Consider the following 16,518-nt stretch of genomic DNA (forward strand, 5'->3'; position numbering starts at 1 on the left):
CATGCATTATTCGACTATTTTTTACAGAGACCTGCAGTAAGCTAAGTTTATACTTTATGGAGATGAGATCTATATTGAATATATGCTTCCTGGGCTCAGACTTAGGAACTGGTCATTTAGGGGGGTCGTGGGAAGTGGGGTGGCTACTGGCATCCACAGAACTGTACCAAAGCAAGAGTTAGGAAAAAAGGAAAGAGCGAGAGACAATGGGAAGATGAACGGCGACTATTCGGTGATGTGTTAGCACATTACATTCATGTTCGAACACCCAGCACAGTGCAGTGGTAGGATGTGGCTTTGAAGCTGCTGTTTCACGTACAATGAATCACTAATCTTGCCCAGATTGCTGGGCAAGTGCTGAATCTAGGCCAGGTTCTTGCCATCCTGGAGACCAGACAAATCGCAAGCAAATCAATATGTGATGCTATCATGTCACAGCTTCTTTTGTAACCAATGCTGCGGGGGGTGCGGACATAGATTGATTTGAGCATATGTTATACTTTGTACCACTTATACAATTGTCTTCGATAAATCAGAAGATTCAAATGAAGACAGCCCGTCAACCCTTTTGATCTCACCCTTGTGATAAGGTGTTAGGACAGTGGAAAGGGTATAGCAAGCATTTACTAGTGTCATGCAGACGCCCCCATCTGACAAGAATGAGGCATATTAATTTTGTCATATGAACATTGATTTTAAAATATTGCTCGAGTGAAGAAATGACTTGTTTGAAGATCACCAGACACTGGGCTGGAAGGATATTTGCATACTAAGAGACGCTGCTTGTGTAGACAAAGGACTATTCCCTGCTCCAATTAACTCATGGATTTTGATCACCAGACATTGAAGGTGTAAGGAAGCACGTTCCAGGGCCTGCCACAAAGCCAGGACTGGTTAAACCAGCTGGTCACATGACTAACCGGCTGTTCAGGCTTTTTGAACGAGCCGCAGGACAATTTGAATTCAGAAGGCAGTTTTGAAACTGAAGCTGGAACAAGGAAGCCTCTCTCTCGCTCTCTCTCTCCCTCTCTCAAGATTAATAAACTTCCACCTTTCTTGTTTAAATCTAACAAAAACTGTCTGATTCCTTTGCCTTACAGTTGGAGCAGTGAATAAGGATTCACTGAGAGGGAGCTAAAACACGGTGTTTTAAAATTAAACCCTGTTACGGTTAAACCAGGCAAAGGCTGAGAAGAACCCCCTAGACCCCTTCTCACCGAGTTGTAACAGTAGTGTAATACCAGAAATGATAGAGTCTGAGCTTTTTTAATAACCATATCAACTTGAGGTGCTACCTTTTAATGTTCTATGAACCTGTACTAAGTCCATTTACTCTTCCACAGCATTGAGCCTGCTTCCATTCACTGTATAATTAAAGCTGTTATTTGTTTTACCAAAATGCATAACTTCACAACTTATTTCCTATCTTACCAATATCCATTTGCATTTTCTTTTGGTCTGCAAAGCATTAACTATACCTCCTATTTTGGTATCATCTGTAAATTCCACCATCCGCTCCCTCTAGGCCTATATCCAAATCATTGATAGACACTGTGAACAGAAGTGCCCCAGAACAGAACCCGAAGGGACACCAGTCAATCACTTCGAAAAAACACCCATTTATTCCCAGCTCTCTTTTTCTGTCTTTGGCCAATTTTTAATCCATTCTGCTAACCTTCCCATAATTCCATGCACCTTAATTTTCTCCGGCAATCAACTTCTTTGCCAGAGACTTCACTAAAGTCCACGTATGCTTCATCGACTGCATTTCCCCCGTCTACCAGATCTGTTCCCTACATAAAGAATTCTATAAGGTTTGTCAAGCCTAATTGTTCCTTTTGAAATCTGAGCTGGCTACTTACAACTACTTTCTATTTAGGTATGTGGTAATCTCATCCTTAATTGTAGACTAAAAATTTTCCTGCCACAGATGTTAAACTAACTGGCCCACAATTACTCAATTAGTTCCATCTCCCTTTTTAAAGTGGGTACTGGATTGGCCTCTTGGCATTCCTCTGGCACCCATCCACACTCAAGAGCCCTGAAATATCACTTCTTTGCCTTCTGCTGTATCTTCCCTCAATTCCTTCGGATTCTAGGATGTATCCTGCATGCCAGCACTTCGTCTTCCATTAGCTTACAAAAACGTGCGTTTTCCCTCTTCATTAAAATATCAATCCTCTCAGCCACTTCAAGATTCACTTCCTCTCTGATATCCTCTTTAGTAAAGACCAATGCAAAATACTTGCAAGGAACCTTAAATTTTATCATGTTCTGTAATGTGACAGTCCTCTTCTTCCAGGGCTCCCACTTTGCTTTTAACAAGAGGAAAGAGCGTCCTGTATGCATTTTGAGAATTCCATTTCCTTTTCTCTATTTGTTCGCTCTCTGTCCCAATCGATGTGGATCGTTACAATCTCCCCCAGAACAATCATTTTGTTATTTCTACTCATCTCTCTAATCAGACTGCAGATTTTGTCTTTGATTTCCTTTCCACAATTTGGAAACCTGAATACGCCTCTACCTGAACTGATGTAACAAGCCCTTTTTATTATCTTTGAGCTACAACCTTAATGACTCTCTCTATCCCTTCCTTGTTTACATTAACCCTCTCCAGAGCATGTATTCTCTCTTTAAACAATATTATTACTCCAACTCCTTTATCTTTTCTATGGCTCCTATATATGTTATATCCAGATATGTTTATTTTCCATTGTTTTCCAGTTTGCAACCAAGTTTCTGTTAATGCTGTTCATCTAAGTTGCTGCCACTAGATGGCAGCTTGTGACATACGAAATGAGTTTCACGCAAGCCTGCAAATGTTATCTTAAACAATTCAGTGTGTCTCTGTTATAATGTGGCTGTGTAATACTCTTCAGAGCTGAAAATTGTTTAGCTAGTTAATTGTTCTATGGGAATTACTTGATAACTATGTAGTACATTAGTAAAATTTTAGTCTAAGGGAGCTTTTCATAGACAGAAATGTCAAAAGTGTATGTCTCCAATGTTTCTTCATTTGTCTTTCTTCTGAAGGAAGTAGGACTTGTAGTTGCATAGGTGGTAGTCGACAACTGTTCTTTATTTCTGTACTTTGACAAGAGACTGTCATTGGGCAATTTGAGCTGCTGGATCATTGCGGTTAAGCCCAGTCCTTCCAGCAGGATTTGTGAGCTAGCAGTCAGAAACAGATGCCCTAGTTCTATTTATTTTATTTTCCTTCTGCCTACCTTGGGATACCCTGACTTCAGAATAAAGTCATCGCCTATCTCATCTCAAATCCGGGACTTGTTTGTATGGATCTGTGTGAAACAGTGCGCTGCATTTACCTACTGAGTCATGGAGGCTATGAAACATTTACGAACACATCATCTTTGGGGTATTTTTGAACTAATGTTTCCTAAACTTTGTGTTTGCATGAGTAAGGGAATTGTATTAACTTCCTGTACTTTGTTTTGTGCTGTTCAATTTGCACTTAACATGTAAACATTATATTGCAGGAAATAAGAATTGCCCAAAATGATTCCCAATGGATATGTGGATGGGCAAACTGACCATGGCACCAAGGTGCAGGAAGCCATTCAAGTGGAGGGAGAGATAAGGAGTGTGATAGTGATGGGGGACATTATAGTCCGGGGGATAGATATTGTTCTGTGCAGCCGTGACCTGGAGTTCTGAAGGTTGTGTTGCCTGCCCAGTGCCAGGGTTAAAGACATTTCATAACTGCAAGGAACTTTGGAGTGTGAGGGGGAGAATCCAGTTGTCATGTCCACATAGGAACTAATGACATAGATATGTCATAGTAATGATGTTCTGCCAAGAGAGTTTGAGAAGTTTGGATACAAATTAAAACACAGAAACTCAAAGGTAATAATCTCTGAATTGTTACCAGAGCCACATGCCAATTGACGTAAGGTCAAGCAGATTAAAGAATTAAACGTGTGGCTTAAAGAGTGGTGTGGGAAGAAAAGATTTCAGTTCATGAGGCACTGGCACCAGGGAAAGAAGGGGTTGTTTCATTGGGATGGGCTCCACTTAAACTGGGCTGGGATCAATGTCCTGGCAAATGGGACAATTTAGGCTGTGGATAAGCTTTGAACTAAAGTTGGGAATGGGGAGGAAGGGGCGGCAGTCAGGTGAAGGGTGATTTAGAAATCTAAAGAGAAAAAATGAGGAATTACAACCGTCTAGTGATTTGGCTAAGGACGAACAGAATGGGACAGGAAGGGATAAAGAATTTAACAGTAACAGTACATCAGTAAATTAGGTGCATGCAATGAATAGTAGTTTAAAAAAAAATTAAAGGCTCTTTATCGGAATACATGAAGCATTTATAACCAGATATCTGAATCTGCAGCAGAAGTAGAGATAGTTAGGTTTCATAAAATCGCCATTACAGAGGCATGGACTGGGATTTAACGAGGAGGCAGGGGCTCTGCCCACTGGGTGGAAAGTAAGGGGTGAGCCTGCCTCCACTGGCTCTGGAAGCCATGGTGCTATTTTGCATGGCTTAGGCAGTTAATTGCCTGAGGTCATGACTTCTGCTCCTCTGAGGCAGGATGTCCTGACTTCAAGAGCTGCCAGCCAATCAGTGGGGCAGCAGCTCCAGTTTCAGCAGCATCACCACTGCTGGAACTGCAACAGGTCCCAGACCCAGCTCGTGATGGAGGCTGGAAAAAAAGGTAAATGGGGTCAGGGCTCACTGGGACCAATCAACCAGGCCCTGGGGGGCAATGGTCTTCCAGTGGGGGCGGCCCGTGGCCCTCCATCGGACACAGGGACCCACCAGCGGGTTGTCAGATTTTTCTGGCACCTGCCCCAAGTGGTGGAGTGCCGCTGGCATTTTACCAGCAGCAGTGTGAGAAGGCACTTAAGTGGCCACCTATTCCGCCAATATAAAATACCAGTGGAGGCAGGTAGGCAACGGGCGAGGCAGGTAGGCAACGGGCATGGCACCCCCAACCCACCATCCCACCTGATTTAATGCCCCCTGCTTCCCAGCCTGCTCCTGGGATGGGTGGGAGGGCATAAAATTCCAGCCATGGTTGCAAGGTGACCAAGATTGGGAAATAAATATTCCAGGGTACACAACATTTTGAAAAAACAGGCAAAGTGGAAAAGGAGAATGAGTAGCCCTGATAGTAAAGGATGACATAAGAACAGTAGTAAGAAAGGATCTTGGCTCAGAAAATGAGCAAGTAGAATCAGTTTGGGTGGAGACTAGGAATAAGAGGTTCAGAAATGCTAGTACGAGTAGTTTATAGGTCCCCTGACAGAGTATTAAGCAAGCAATAATTGGAGCAGGAACAAAGGCAATGTAATAATTGTGGGGGACTTTAATCTTCATGTAGACTAGACCAATCAAATTGGCAAAAGTAGTTAGGAAGGTGAGTTTGTAGAATACGTTCGCGACAGCTTCCTACAATAATTATGTCGTGGAACCGACAAGGGACAAAGAGATATTGGATCTAGTATTGTGGAATGAGGCAGGGTTAATTCCTCTGGGGGAAAAAGTGATCATAATACAATTGGTGCAGGAGGGAGGGCTTAAGATTCCTGGGACATTGTGACTGGTTCTGTGGAGATGGGACCTGTACGGAATGGATGGGTTGCACTTGAATGGAGCCGGGATCAATGTCCTTGCAAGCCGATTTGCTAGTGCTATTGAGGAGCCAAAATAACTTGGCAGGGTTGTGGGAACGAAAAGGTAGTATTATAGAGGAAAACCAAGGTGAACAGAAAATTGGAAGAGCATTAGAGTAGAGAATAATAAGGTACAAGGTGGGGTCAGAGTAGGAAGGAATGCAAAAAGGAGTAAATTAAGTTTCCTGTGCATGTATTTGAATGCGTGGAGTATGGTAAATAAGGTTGGTGAACTGCCAGCACAGATAGCCTTGTGAAAATATGATGTTGTAGCGACAAGAGATTCCTGGCTCAAAAAATGACAGGACTGGGGACAAATGTTCCTGAATACAAGGTATTGAGGAAAGGTAGGGAAGGGAAGAAAGGAGGAGTGGTAGCAGTATTGATTAAGAAGAACATTACAGTGCTGGAGCGAGACAATGTCCTAGAGGGGGCCAAGGACAGAATCTATTTGGTCAGAAGCAAGAAACAATAGAGGTACTATTACATTGCTAGATGTATTCTGCAGGCCACCAACGAGTGGGAAAGATATAGAGGAACAAATTTACAGGAAAATTACAGAGAGGAGCAAGAATTATAGCATAGTTATAATAGGGGACTTGAATAATCCTAGATAGACTGGATAGTAATACTGTAAAGGGCAAAGAGGGGCAAGAGTTTCTAGATTGTGTTCAGGAGAATTTTTTACATCAGTATGTTTCCTTTCCAATGAGGAAGGAGGCATTGCTGGAATTGGTTCTGGGGAATGAGATGGGTCAGATGAATCCTGATAGGGGATTGCAATAGTGATAGGGGACTCGTTAGGTGGAGGAACAGACAGGTGTTTCTGCAGCGCAGATGTGACAGCAGGATGGTATGTTGCCTCCCTGGTGCCAGGTTCAAGGAGCGGCTACAGGATATTCTTCTTGGGGAGGGTGAACAGCCAGAGGTCATGGTCCACATTGGTACCAACGACACAGGTAAGAAGAGCAATGAGGTCCTGAAAGCGGAGTTTAAGGCATTAGGAAAGAAACTAAAAAGCAGGACCTCAAAAGCAGTAATCTCCGGATTACTCCCAGTGCCACGTGCCAGTGAACGTAGGAATAGGAGGATTAAGCAATTTAACGTGTGGCTGGAGAATTGGTGCAGGAGGGAGGGCATCAGATTTCTGAGGCATTGGGATCTGTTCTGGGGTAGTTGGGATCTGTACAAGATGGATGGGTTGCAACTTAGCAGGACCAGGACTAACATCCTTGCAGGGAGATTTGCCAGTGCTGTGGGGGAGGTTTAAACTAAATTGGCAGGGGGTTGAGAACCTAAAAGGGAAGCAAAGCTGGTAACAGGAAGTAGAGAAGAAGTAAGTGAAATTGCAAGGCAGACGAGGAGAAGGCAAACATCAAATAGGATCAGGTCGGAGTGAGGAATAATGATAAGACAAAGTTAAGGGCACTCTATCTGAATGCATGCAGTATTCGCAACAAGGTAGGTGATTTGAAGGTATAAATAGAGGTAAGTGGGTATGACTTAACTGCCATTACCGAAATGTGGTTCCAGGATGACCAGGACTGGGAACTGAATATTCGGGAATATTCTTCATTTAGGAGGGAAAGGTGGGGGAAAAGGAGGGATGAGATCAGTACATTAGTGAGAGAGGATCTTAGATCGAAGGAACAAGATGTAGAATCAGTTTGGGTGGAGCTAAGGAACAGCAAAGGGCAGCAAACATTGATGGGAGTTGTTTATAGGCCATCAAACTGTAGTGATAATGTTGGGAAGGTATAAATCAGGAAATTAGAGATGCATATAGCATGGGCAATGCAATAATAATGGGCGACTTCAATTTACATATAGATTTGGCAAACGTAGTTAGCACAAATGCTGTGGAGGATGAATTCCTGGAATGTGTACAAGATAGGTTTCTGGAGCAGTCCATTGAAGAACCAACTAGGGATTGGGCTATTTTAGATTTCGTATTATGCAATGAGAAAAGGCTAATTAACAATCTTTCTGTAAAGGAGCCATTAGGAAATAGTGATCACAATATGATAGAATTCTGCATTAAGTTTGAAAGAGATAGTTTATTCTGAAACTATTGTCTTAAATCTGTACATAGGAAACTGAGGGCATGAGGGGCAAGATGGCTATGGTGGGTTGGGAAGATATATTAAAAGATTTGATGGTAGACAGGAAATGGTTAGTATTTAAAGAAATATTACTTGGTTTACAACAAATATACATTCCTCTAAGACACAAAAACCCAACAGGAAAGATGAATCAACCATGGCTAACAAAAGAAGTTAAGGATTGCATTAGGTCAAAGGAAATGACTTATAAGGTCGCCAGAAAAAGTGGTAAAAGAGGATTGTGAGCAATTTAGATTTCAACAAAGAAGGACTAAGAAACTGATGAAGAAAGGGAAAAGAGAGTATGAATCGAAGCTAGCTAGAAATATAAAGGACTGTAAAAGCTTCTTTAGGTACGTGAAAAGGAAATGATTAGCAAGGACGAATGTGAGTCCATTGCAGGTGGAGACAGGAGAGTTTGTGTTGGAGAATGAGGAAATGGCAGAGAGACTAAACAATTACTTTGTGTCTGTCTTCATGGAGGAAGACGGAGAAAATCTTCCAGAAATACTAGGGAACCAAGGGACTTGTAATAATGAGGAACTGAGAGTAATTAGTATCAATAAAGAGTTAGTACTCAAAAAATTAATTGGTTTGGATTGAAAGTTGATAAATCCCCTGGACCAGATGAGCTACATCCCAGAGTATTGAAGGAGGCGGCTATAGAGATAGTAGATGCATTGGTGGTTATCTTTCAAAATTCTATAAATTCTGGAAGGATTCCTGCAGACTGGAAAGTAGCAAATGTGACCCCCACTATTTAAGAAAGGAGCCAGAGAGAAAACTGAGAACTACAGACCTGTTAGTTTGATGTCAGTAGTAGGAAAAATGTTGGAATCTATTATAAAGGATGAGATAACTGGACACTTGGAAAATAATATAATTGTGGCAGAGTCAGCATGGATTTGTGAAAGGGAAATCATGTTTGACAAACCTGTTGGAGTTTTTTGAGGATGTTACTTGTAGCATAGATAAAGGTGAACCAGTGGATATGGTGTACATGGATTTACAGAAGACTTTTGATAAGGTCCCACACAGGAGATTAGTAAACAGAATTAGAGCACATGGGATTGGGGGTAATATACTGCAATGGATTGATTGGTTAACAGACAGAAAGCAGGATGGCAGGCTGTTACTGGTAGGGAACCGCAAGGATCAGTGCTTGGGCCACAACTGTTTACAATCTATATAAATGATTTGGATATGGGGACCAATTGTAATATTTCCAAATTTACGGATGACACTAAACTAGGAGGGAGTGTAAGTTGTGAGGAGGATGCAAGGAGGCTTCAAGGGAATTTGAATGGGTAAACATGGCAGATGGAATATAATGTGAATAAGTATAAAACGCTGGTTAGGCCACAGCTGGAGTACTGTGTACAGTTCTGGTCACCACACTATAGGAAGGATGTGATTGCAATGGAGAGGGTGCAGAGGAGATTCACCAGGATGTTGTCTGGGCTGGAGCATTTCAGTTATGAAGAGAGACTGGATAGGCTGGGGTTGTTTTCCTTGGAGCGGAGAAGGCTGAGGGGGACCTGATTGAGGTATACAAAATTATGAGGGGCATTGATAGGATAGATAGGAAGAAACTTTTTCCCTTAGCGGAAGGGTCAGCAACTAGGGGGCATAGATTTAAGGTAAGGGGCAGGAGGTTTGGAGGGGAGTTGAGGAAAATTTTTTTCACCCAGAGGGTGGTTGGAATCTGGCACACGCTATCTGAAGAGATGGTAGAAGCAGGAACACTCACGACATTTAAGAAGCATTTAGATGAGCACTTGAAACGCTATAGCATACAAGGCTACGGGCCAAGTGCTGGGAAATGGGATTAGTTTGGACGGGTGCTTGATGGTTGGCGCAGGCGTGTTGGGCTGAAGGGCCTGTTTCTGTGCTGTATAACTCTGTGACTCAAAGTGTGAAGTGATCCACTTTGGCAGAAAAAACAAAAAGGCAGAGTATTTCTTAAATAGTGAGAGGTTGGGAAGTGTTGATATCCAAAGAGACCTGGTTCTCCTTGTTCATGAGTCACTAAAAGATAGCATGCAGGTGTAGCAAGCAATTAAGAAGGCAAATGGTATGTTGGCCTTCATTGCAAAGGGATTTGTGCACAAGAGTAAAGATGTATTGCTTCAATTGTATAAAGCATTGGTGAGACCATACCTGGAGTATTGTATACAGTTTTGGTCTCCTTATCTAAGGAAGGATATACTTGCGATAGAGGGAGTGCAGTGGAGGTTCACCACTCTAATCCCTGGGATGGCAGGATTGTCTTATGAGGAGAGATTGCAGAAACTGGGCCTGTATTGGCTAGAGTTTCGAAGAATGAGAGGTGATCTCATTGAAACTTACAAAATTCTTACAGGGCGTGACCGGGCGGATGTGAATAGGATGTTTTTTCTGGCTGGTGAGTCTAGAACAAGGGGACACAGTCTCAGAATAAGGTGTAAGCCATTTAAGTCTGAGATGAGAAGGAATTTCTTTACTCAGAGGGTGGTGAATCTGGAATTTTCTACTCCAGAGGGCTGTGGAAGCTCAATCATTGAGCATGTTCAAGACAGAAATCGATAGATTTCTAAATGCTAACAACATCAAGGGATATGGGAATAGTGGGGAAAAATGGCATAGAGGTAGATTATCAGCCATGATCTGTTTGAATGGTGGAGCAGGCTTGATGAGCCAAATGGACTACTCCTGCTCCTATTTCCTATGATCCTATAATCAGTAGGGAAACTTTTAGGGGACAGTGATCATAGTACCATAACGCTTAGGTTGGCTATGGAAAAGGGCAACGAGAAATCCAGAGTAAAAACAATTAATTGGGGGAGGGGCAACATCAATGGGGTGAGAACATATCTGGCCCAAATAAATCGGATTCAAAGATTGGCAGGCAAAACTGTAATGGAGCAAAGGGCTGCCTTTAAAGAGGAGATAGTTCAGGTACAGTCAAGTTACATTCTCAGGAGAGGCAAAAGTAGGGCAAACAAATCCAGAGCTCCCTGTATGATGAAAGAGATAGAGAGTAAGATGAAGCAGAAAAAGCGCACATATGACCGGTGTCAGGTGGATAATACAATTGAGAATCATGCTGAATATAGAAGCTTCAAAGGGGAAATTAAAAAAACAAAGAGAGGCAAAAAGACAATGTGAAGAGACTGTCAGCTAACATAAAAGGAATCCAAAAGTCATATAGATATATAAATAGTAAAAAGTGGTAAAAGGAGGAGTGAGGCTGATTTGGACCAAAAAGGGGATTTACACAGGGAGGCAAGGGGCATGGCTGAGGTACTAAATTAGTATTTTGCATCTAATGCATCGAAGATGCAGCCCTAGTCATAGTGAAAGAGGAGGTATTAGATAGGCTGGCTGTCAATAAAGTTGATAAGTCACCAGGACCGGATGAGATGCATCTCAGGATACTAAAAGAAATAAGGGTGGAAATTGCATAGGCACTGACCATAATCTTTCAATCCTCCTTAGATACAGAGGTAGTGTCAGAGGACTGGAGAATTGCAAATGTTACAAAAAAGGGTGTAAGGATATGCCTAGCAACTATAGGCCAGTCAGTCTAACCCCAGTAGTGGGAAAGCTTTTAGAAATGATAATTCAGGACAAAATTAACAATCACTTGGACAAATGTGAATTAAGCAATCGATCAGCAATAACCTGCTTACTGGCGCTCAGTTTCAGTTCCGCCAGGGCCATTCAGCTCCTGACCTCATTACAGCCTTGGTCCAAACATGTATAAAAAAGCTGAACCCCAGAGGTGAGGTGAGAGTGACTGCCCTTGACATCAAGGCAGCATTTGACCGAGTATGGCATCAAGGAGCCCTAGCAAAACTGGAGTCAGTGGGAATCGGGGAAAACTCTTTGCTGGTTGGAGTAATACCAAGCACAAAGGAAGATGATTGTGGTTGTTGGAGGTCAATCATCTCAGTCCCAGGGCATCTGTGCAGGAGTTCCTCAGGGTAGTGTCCTAGGCCCAATCATCTTCAGCTGCTTCATCAATGACCTTCCCTCCATCATAAGATGAGAAGTAGGGATGTTCGCTGATGATTGCACAATGTTCAGCACCATTCGCGACTCCTCAGATACTGAAGCAGCCCATGTCCATATGCAGCAAGATGTGGACAACATCCAGGCTTGGGCTGATAAGCGGCAAGTAACATTTGCACCACACAAGTGCCAGGCAATGACCATCTCAAACAAGAGAGAATCTAACCTTCTCGCCTTGACGTTCAGTGACATTGCCATCGCTGAGTCCCCCACTATCAACATCTTGGGAGTCACCATTGACCAGCAACTGAACTGGAGTAGCCACATAAATGCTCACTCCCTGTCTCCCCAATGCCTGTTCACCATCTACAAGGCACAGGTCAGAGTGTGATAGAATACTCTCCACTTGCCCGGATGGGTACAGCTCAAACAACACTCAAATGCTCGACACCATCCAGGGCAAAGCAGCCCGCTTGATTGACACCCATCCACCACCTTCAACATTCACTCCCTCCACCACTGACGCACAGTGGCAACATTGTGTACCATCGACAAGGTGCACTGCAGCATGCACCAAGGCTCCTTAGACAGCACCTTCCAAGTCCGCGACCTCTACCACCTAGAAGGACAAGGGCAGCAGATGCATGGGAACACCACCACCTGCAAGTTCCCCTCCAAGTCACACACCGTCCTGACTTGGAACTATATCACCATTCCTTTACTGTCGCTGGGTCAAAATCCTGGAACTCCCTCCCTAACGGCACTATTGGTGTACCTACACCCCAAGGATTGAAGCGGTTCAAGAAGGCAGCCCACCACCACCACCTTCAAGGGCAATTAGGGATGGGCAATAAATGCTGCCCTAGCCAGCGACGCCCACATCCCACGAATGAATAAAAATATTTAAGAAAAGCCAACACTGATTTGTTAAGCGCAAACCGTGTTTAACTAACTTGCTTGAGTTTTTTAATAAGCTAACAGAGGATAGAGGAGGGTAATACTGTTGATGTGGTGTACATGAACTTCCAAAAGACATTTTATGAAGTGCCACATAACAGTTTTCTCAGCAAAATTAGAATCCATGGAATAAAAGGGACAGTAGCCTTATGGATACAAGATTGACTAAGTGACAGGGAACAGAGAGTAGTAATGAACAGTTATTTTTTGGACTGAAGGAAATATATAGTGGAGTTCCCAGCTATCGGTGTTAGGACCCCTGCTTTTCTTGATGTATAATAATGATCTAAACTTGGGTATATAGGGCAGAATTTCAAAATTTGCAGATGACACAAAACTTGGAAATATTGTGAACTGTGAGAAGTATAGTGATAAACTTCAAGAGAAGATAGGCTGCTGGAATGGGCAGACAAGTGGCAGATGAAATTTAATGCAGAGAAGTGTGAAGTGAAACATTTTGGTAGGAAGAACAAGGGGAGGAAATATAAAATACAATTCTAAAGGGGCAGTGGGACCTGGTATATGTGTGCACAAAACATTGACAATGGCAGGACAGGTTGAGAAGGCGGTTAATAAAGCATATAGGATCCTGGGCTATATAATGAGGGGCATAGAGTACAAAAGCAAGAAGTTATGAACCACCAGTATAAAACACTGGTTCAGCTTAAACAGGAGTATTGTATCCAGTTCTGGGCATCACACTTCAGGAAGAATGTTAAGACATTGGAGAGGGTGCAGAAAAGATTTATGAAAATGGTACCAGTGATGAGGAATTTCAGTTAGGTGGATAGATTGGAGAAGCTAGGGCTGTTCTCCTTCAAGAAGAGAAGGTTGAGAGGAGATTTGATAGCGGTGTTCAAAATCATGAGGTGTCTGGACAGTGTAGATAGGGAGAAACTGTTCCCATTGGCAGAAGGATTGTGAACCAGGTGATTGGAAAAAAAAAAGCAAGGAATTTTTTTTTTTTTACACTGTGAGTGGTTAGGATCTGGAATGCACTGCCAGAGAGTGTGGTGGAGGCAAAATTCAGTCGAAGCCTTCAAAAAGAAATTGGATAATTATACGAAGAGAAAAATTTGGAGCGCTATGAGGAAAAGGCAGGGAAGTGACATGATGGGCTGATTGGCCTCCTCCAGTAGCCAGTCTATGATAAGTTTGAGTGTGATGTACTCGAGTCCAAAACTAGAATCGTAAACAAAGCCAATTACATAGGTAAGAGGGGAAAGCTGGCTAATGTTGATTGGATCAATAGACTAGAAGGTATGGTGGTAAATAAACAGTGGGAAGCATTTAAAGAAACGATTCAAAGTTTTCAACTGAACTACGTTCTCGTGAAAAACAGAAGCAGAGTGAGAAAGATTCACCAGTGGCTTATGAGGGAAGTTAAGGTTAGTATTAATTTAAAAGATGCGGCTTATAATGTTACAAAGAATAGTAGTAAGCCTGAGGAATCTGTAGAGTTTTAGAAATCAGCGAAGGGCAACCCACAAGTTGATAAAAATAGAACAAATAGAACAGAGTAAACGAACCAGGAATATGAAAGCAGGATGTAAGAGCTCTTACAAATATCTAAAAAGGAAGAGAGTAGCTAAAGCAAACATTTGTCCCTTAGAGACATGGGGATTGAGGAAATCGCAGGAGCGTTGAACAAACATTCTCTGTCTCTTCACAGTAGAAGACACAAATTACATACCAGAAATAGAGAGTAACAAGGGGCGAATAAAAGTGAGGAACTTAATGGTAATTAATATCAACAGAGAAAAGGAATTGGAGAAATTTGAGGATCTAAAAGCTGACAAATCCCCAGGACTTCCTGGGGATATAGAACATCCAAGGGTTCTAAAAGCGGTAGCAGAAGGGGTAGTGGATGCACTGGTTATGATTTTCTAAAATTCCCTAGAATCTAGAATGGTCCCAGTGGATTGAAAGTTGGCAAACGTGACACCACTATTCAAGAAAGGAGGGGGAGAGAAAACAGGGATTCACAGGCCAGTTAGTCTGACATCAGTCGTCAGGAAAATGTTGGAATCTATTATAATGGAAGTCTTAGCAGTGCACTTATAAAATCATAGTATGATCAAACAGAGTCAGTCTGGTTTTACAAATAAGAAATAGAGTTTGACAGATTTATTAGAGCTTTTTGAGGATGTAACTAGCAGGGTAGATAAAAGGGTGCCGGTAGATGTAATAAGTTTGGATTTCCAAAAGGCATTTGAGAAGGTGCCACAGAAAAGGTTAATATGCAAATTAAGGGCTCATGGAGTTAGGGGGTAATATATTAGCATGGATTGAGGATTGATGAATGGACAGGAAGCAGAGAGTAGGGATAAACGGCATTTTTAAGTTGGCAGGCTGTAACTAATCGAGTTTCATAAGGATCAGTGTTGGGGCCTCAGTTGCTTACAATCTATATTAATGACTTAGACGAAGAGCTTGAGAGTAATGTATCCAAGATTGCTGATGATATAAAGCTTGGTGGGAATGTAAGCTGTGTGGAAGACACAAAGAGGCATAGACAGGTTAAATAAGTTGGCAACACGAGGACAGATGGATTATAATGTGGTGAAGTATGAGGTTATTCATTTTTGTAAGAATAGAGAAGTATCGTAGTTTTGTAGGAAACTTTTAAATGTTAATGTTCAGAGAGAATTGGGTGTACTCGTAAAAAGAACACAAAGTTAGCAGACAGGTACAACAAGCAATTAGAAGGGCATGTGACATGTTGCCCTTTATTGCAAGGGGACTGGAGTATAAGAATGAGGAAGTCTTGCTACAATTGTATAGGGTTTTGGGGAGACCACATCTGGAGTACTGTGCGCAGTTTTGGTCTCCATATTTAAGTAAGGATATACTTGCCTTGGAGGCAGGACAGCGAAGGTTCATTAGATTGGTTCTTGGGATGAGAGGATTGTCCTTTGATGAGAGGCTGAGTAAATTGGGTCTATACTCTCGGGAGATTCGAAGAATCGGAGGTTATCTCATTGAAACATACAGGATTCTGAAGGGGCTTGACAGGGTAGACACTGAGAGGTTGTTTTCCCTGGCTGGGGAAACTAAAACACAGGGACGTAGTCTCGGGAAAGGGAGTCAATCATTTAGGACTGAGATGAGAAGTTTCTTCACTCTGAGAGTTGTGAATCTTTGGAATTTTCTACCCGAGAGAGTTGTCCATGCCATATGGTTGAATATATTCAAGGCTGGAATAGATAGATTTTTGATCTCTCGGAATCAATGGATTGGTGGTGCAGGCTCGAAGGGCCATCTGGTCTACTCCTGTCCCTATTTCTTATGTACTTATTAACAAGATATAAAAATAAACTTCTTTTTGAATTGCAGATCAAAACTTAACCATAATACAGCATTTATTCAAATTTCAATTGGCCTAGAAGGAAACCTTAAGGGAATTATTGATCTCATAGAGGAGCGTGCAGTTTACTTTGATGGCCAGTTCGGGTAAGAACATTATACAGATACTCTGGAGAATTTCTGATGTTTTAGATGTAACCTCTGGAGATGTATAGGTAAAATCTAACTGTATAAATACTGGAACAGTAGCATATTTGATTCATAAAATTGCATCCTCTGAATAAGATGCCCTTCATTCTTAAGGCTGTTAGGAATTTTGCAGCCTTCTTGACTCCCTAGGCCAAAGTGGCAAATTTTTTGTTTACCTCAGCATTAGGATTGGTTGTTATTCCTTGAAGACAAAGCTTAAATGAAAATTGAAGTGGATGTCTAAAATTACGTGATATGGCTAGGCTAACTGCCTCCTGCAGTCTAACTACTCACTTGTATACGTTTGCCATCGCCACTTTGCTTTTATATT

At 42.1% G+C, this 16,518-nt stretch overlaps 1 protein-coding gene across 1 annotated transcript in view; it reads left to right on the forward strand.

Moving 5' to 3' along the window:
* Positions 1 to 16,518, forward strand: part of gfm1 (G elongation factor, mitochondrial 1) — a 150,461-nt gene that overhangs the window by 27,213 nt on the left and 106,730 nt on the right. The window contains exon 5 of the mRNA XM_068042152.1: positions 16,029 to 16,145. Within this exon, the coding sequence (XP_067898253.1) occupies positions 16,029 to 16,145 (117 nt within the window). The remainder of the gene's footprint in view (positions 1 to 16,028; positions 16,146 to 16,518) is intronic.

Source organism: Heterodontus francisci, chromosome 11 (genome assembly GCF_036365525.1).
Source record: "Heterodontus francisci isolate sHetFra1 chromosome 11, sHetFra1.hap1, whole genome shotgun sequence".
Lineage (NCBI taxonomy): Eukaryota > Metazoa > Chordata > Chondrichthyes > Heterodontiformes > Heterodontidae > Heterodontus > Heterodontus francisci.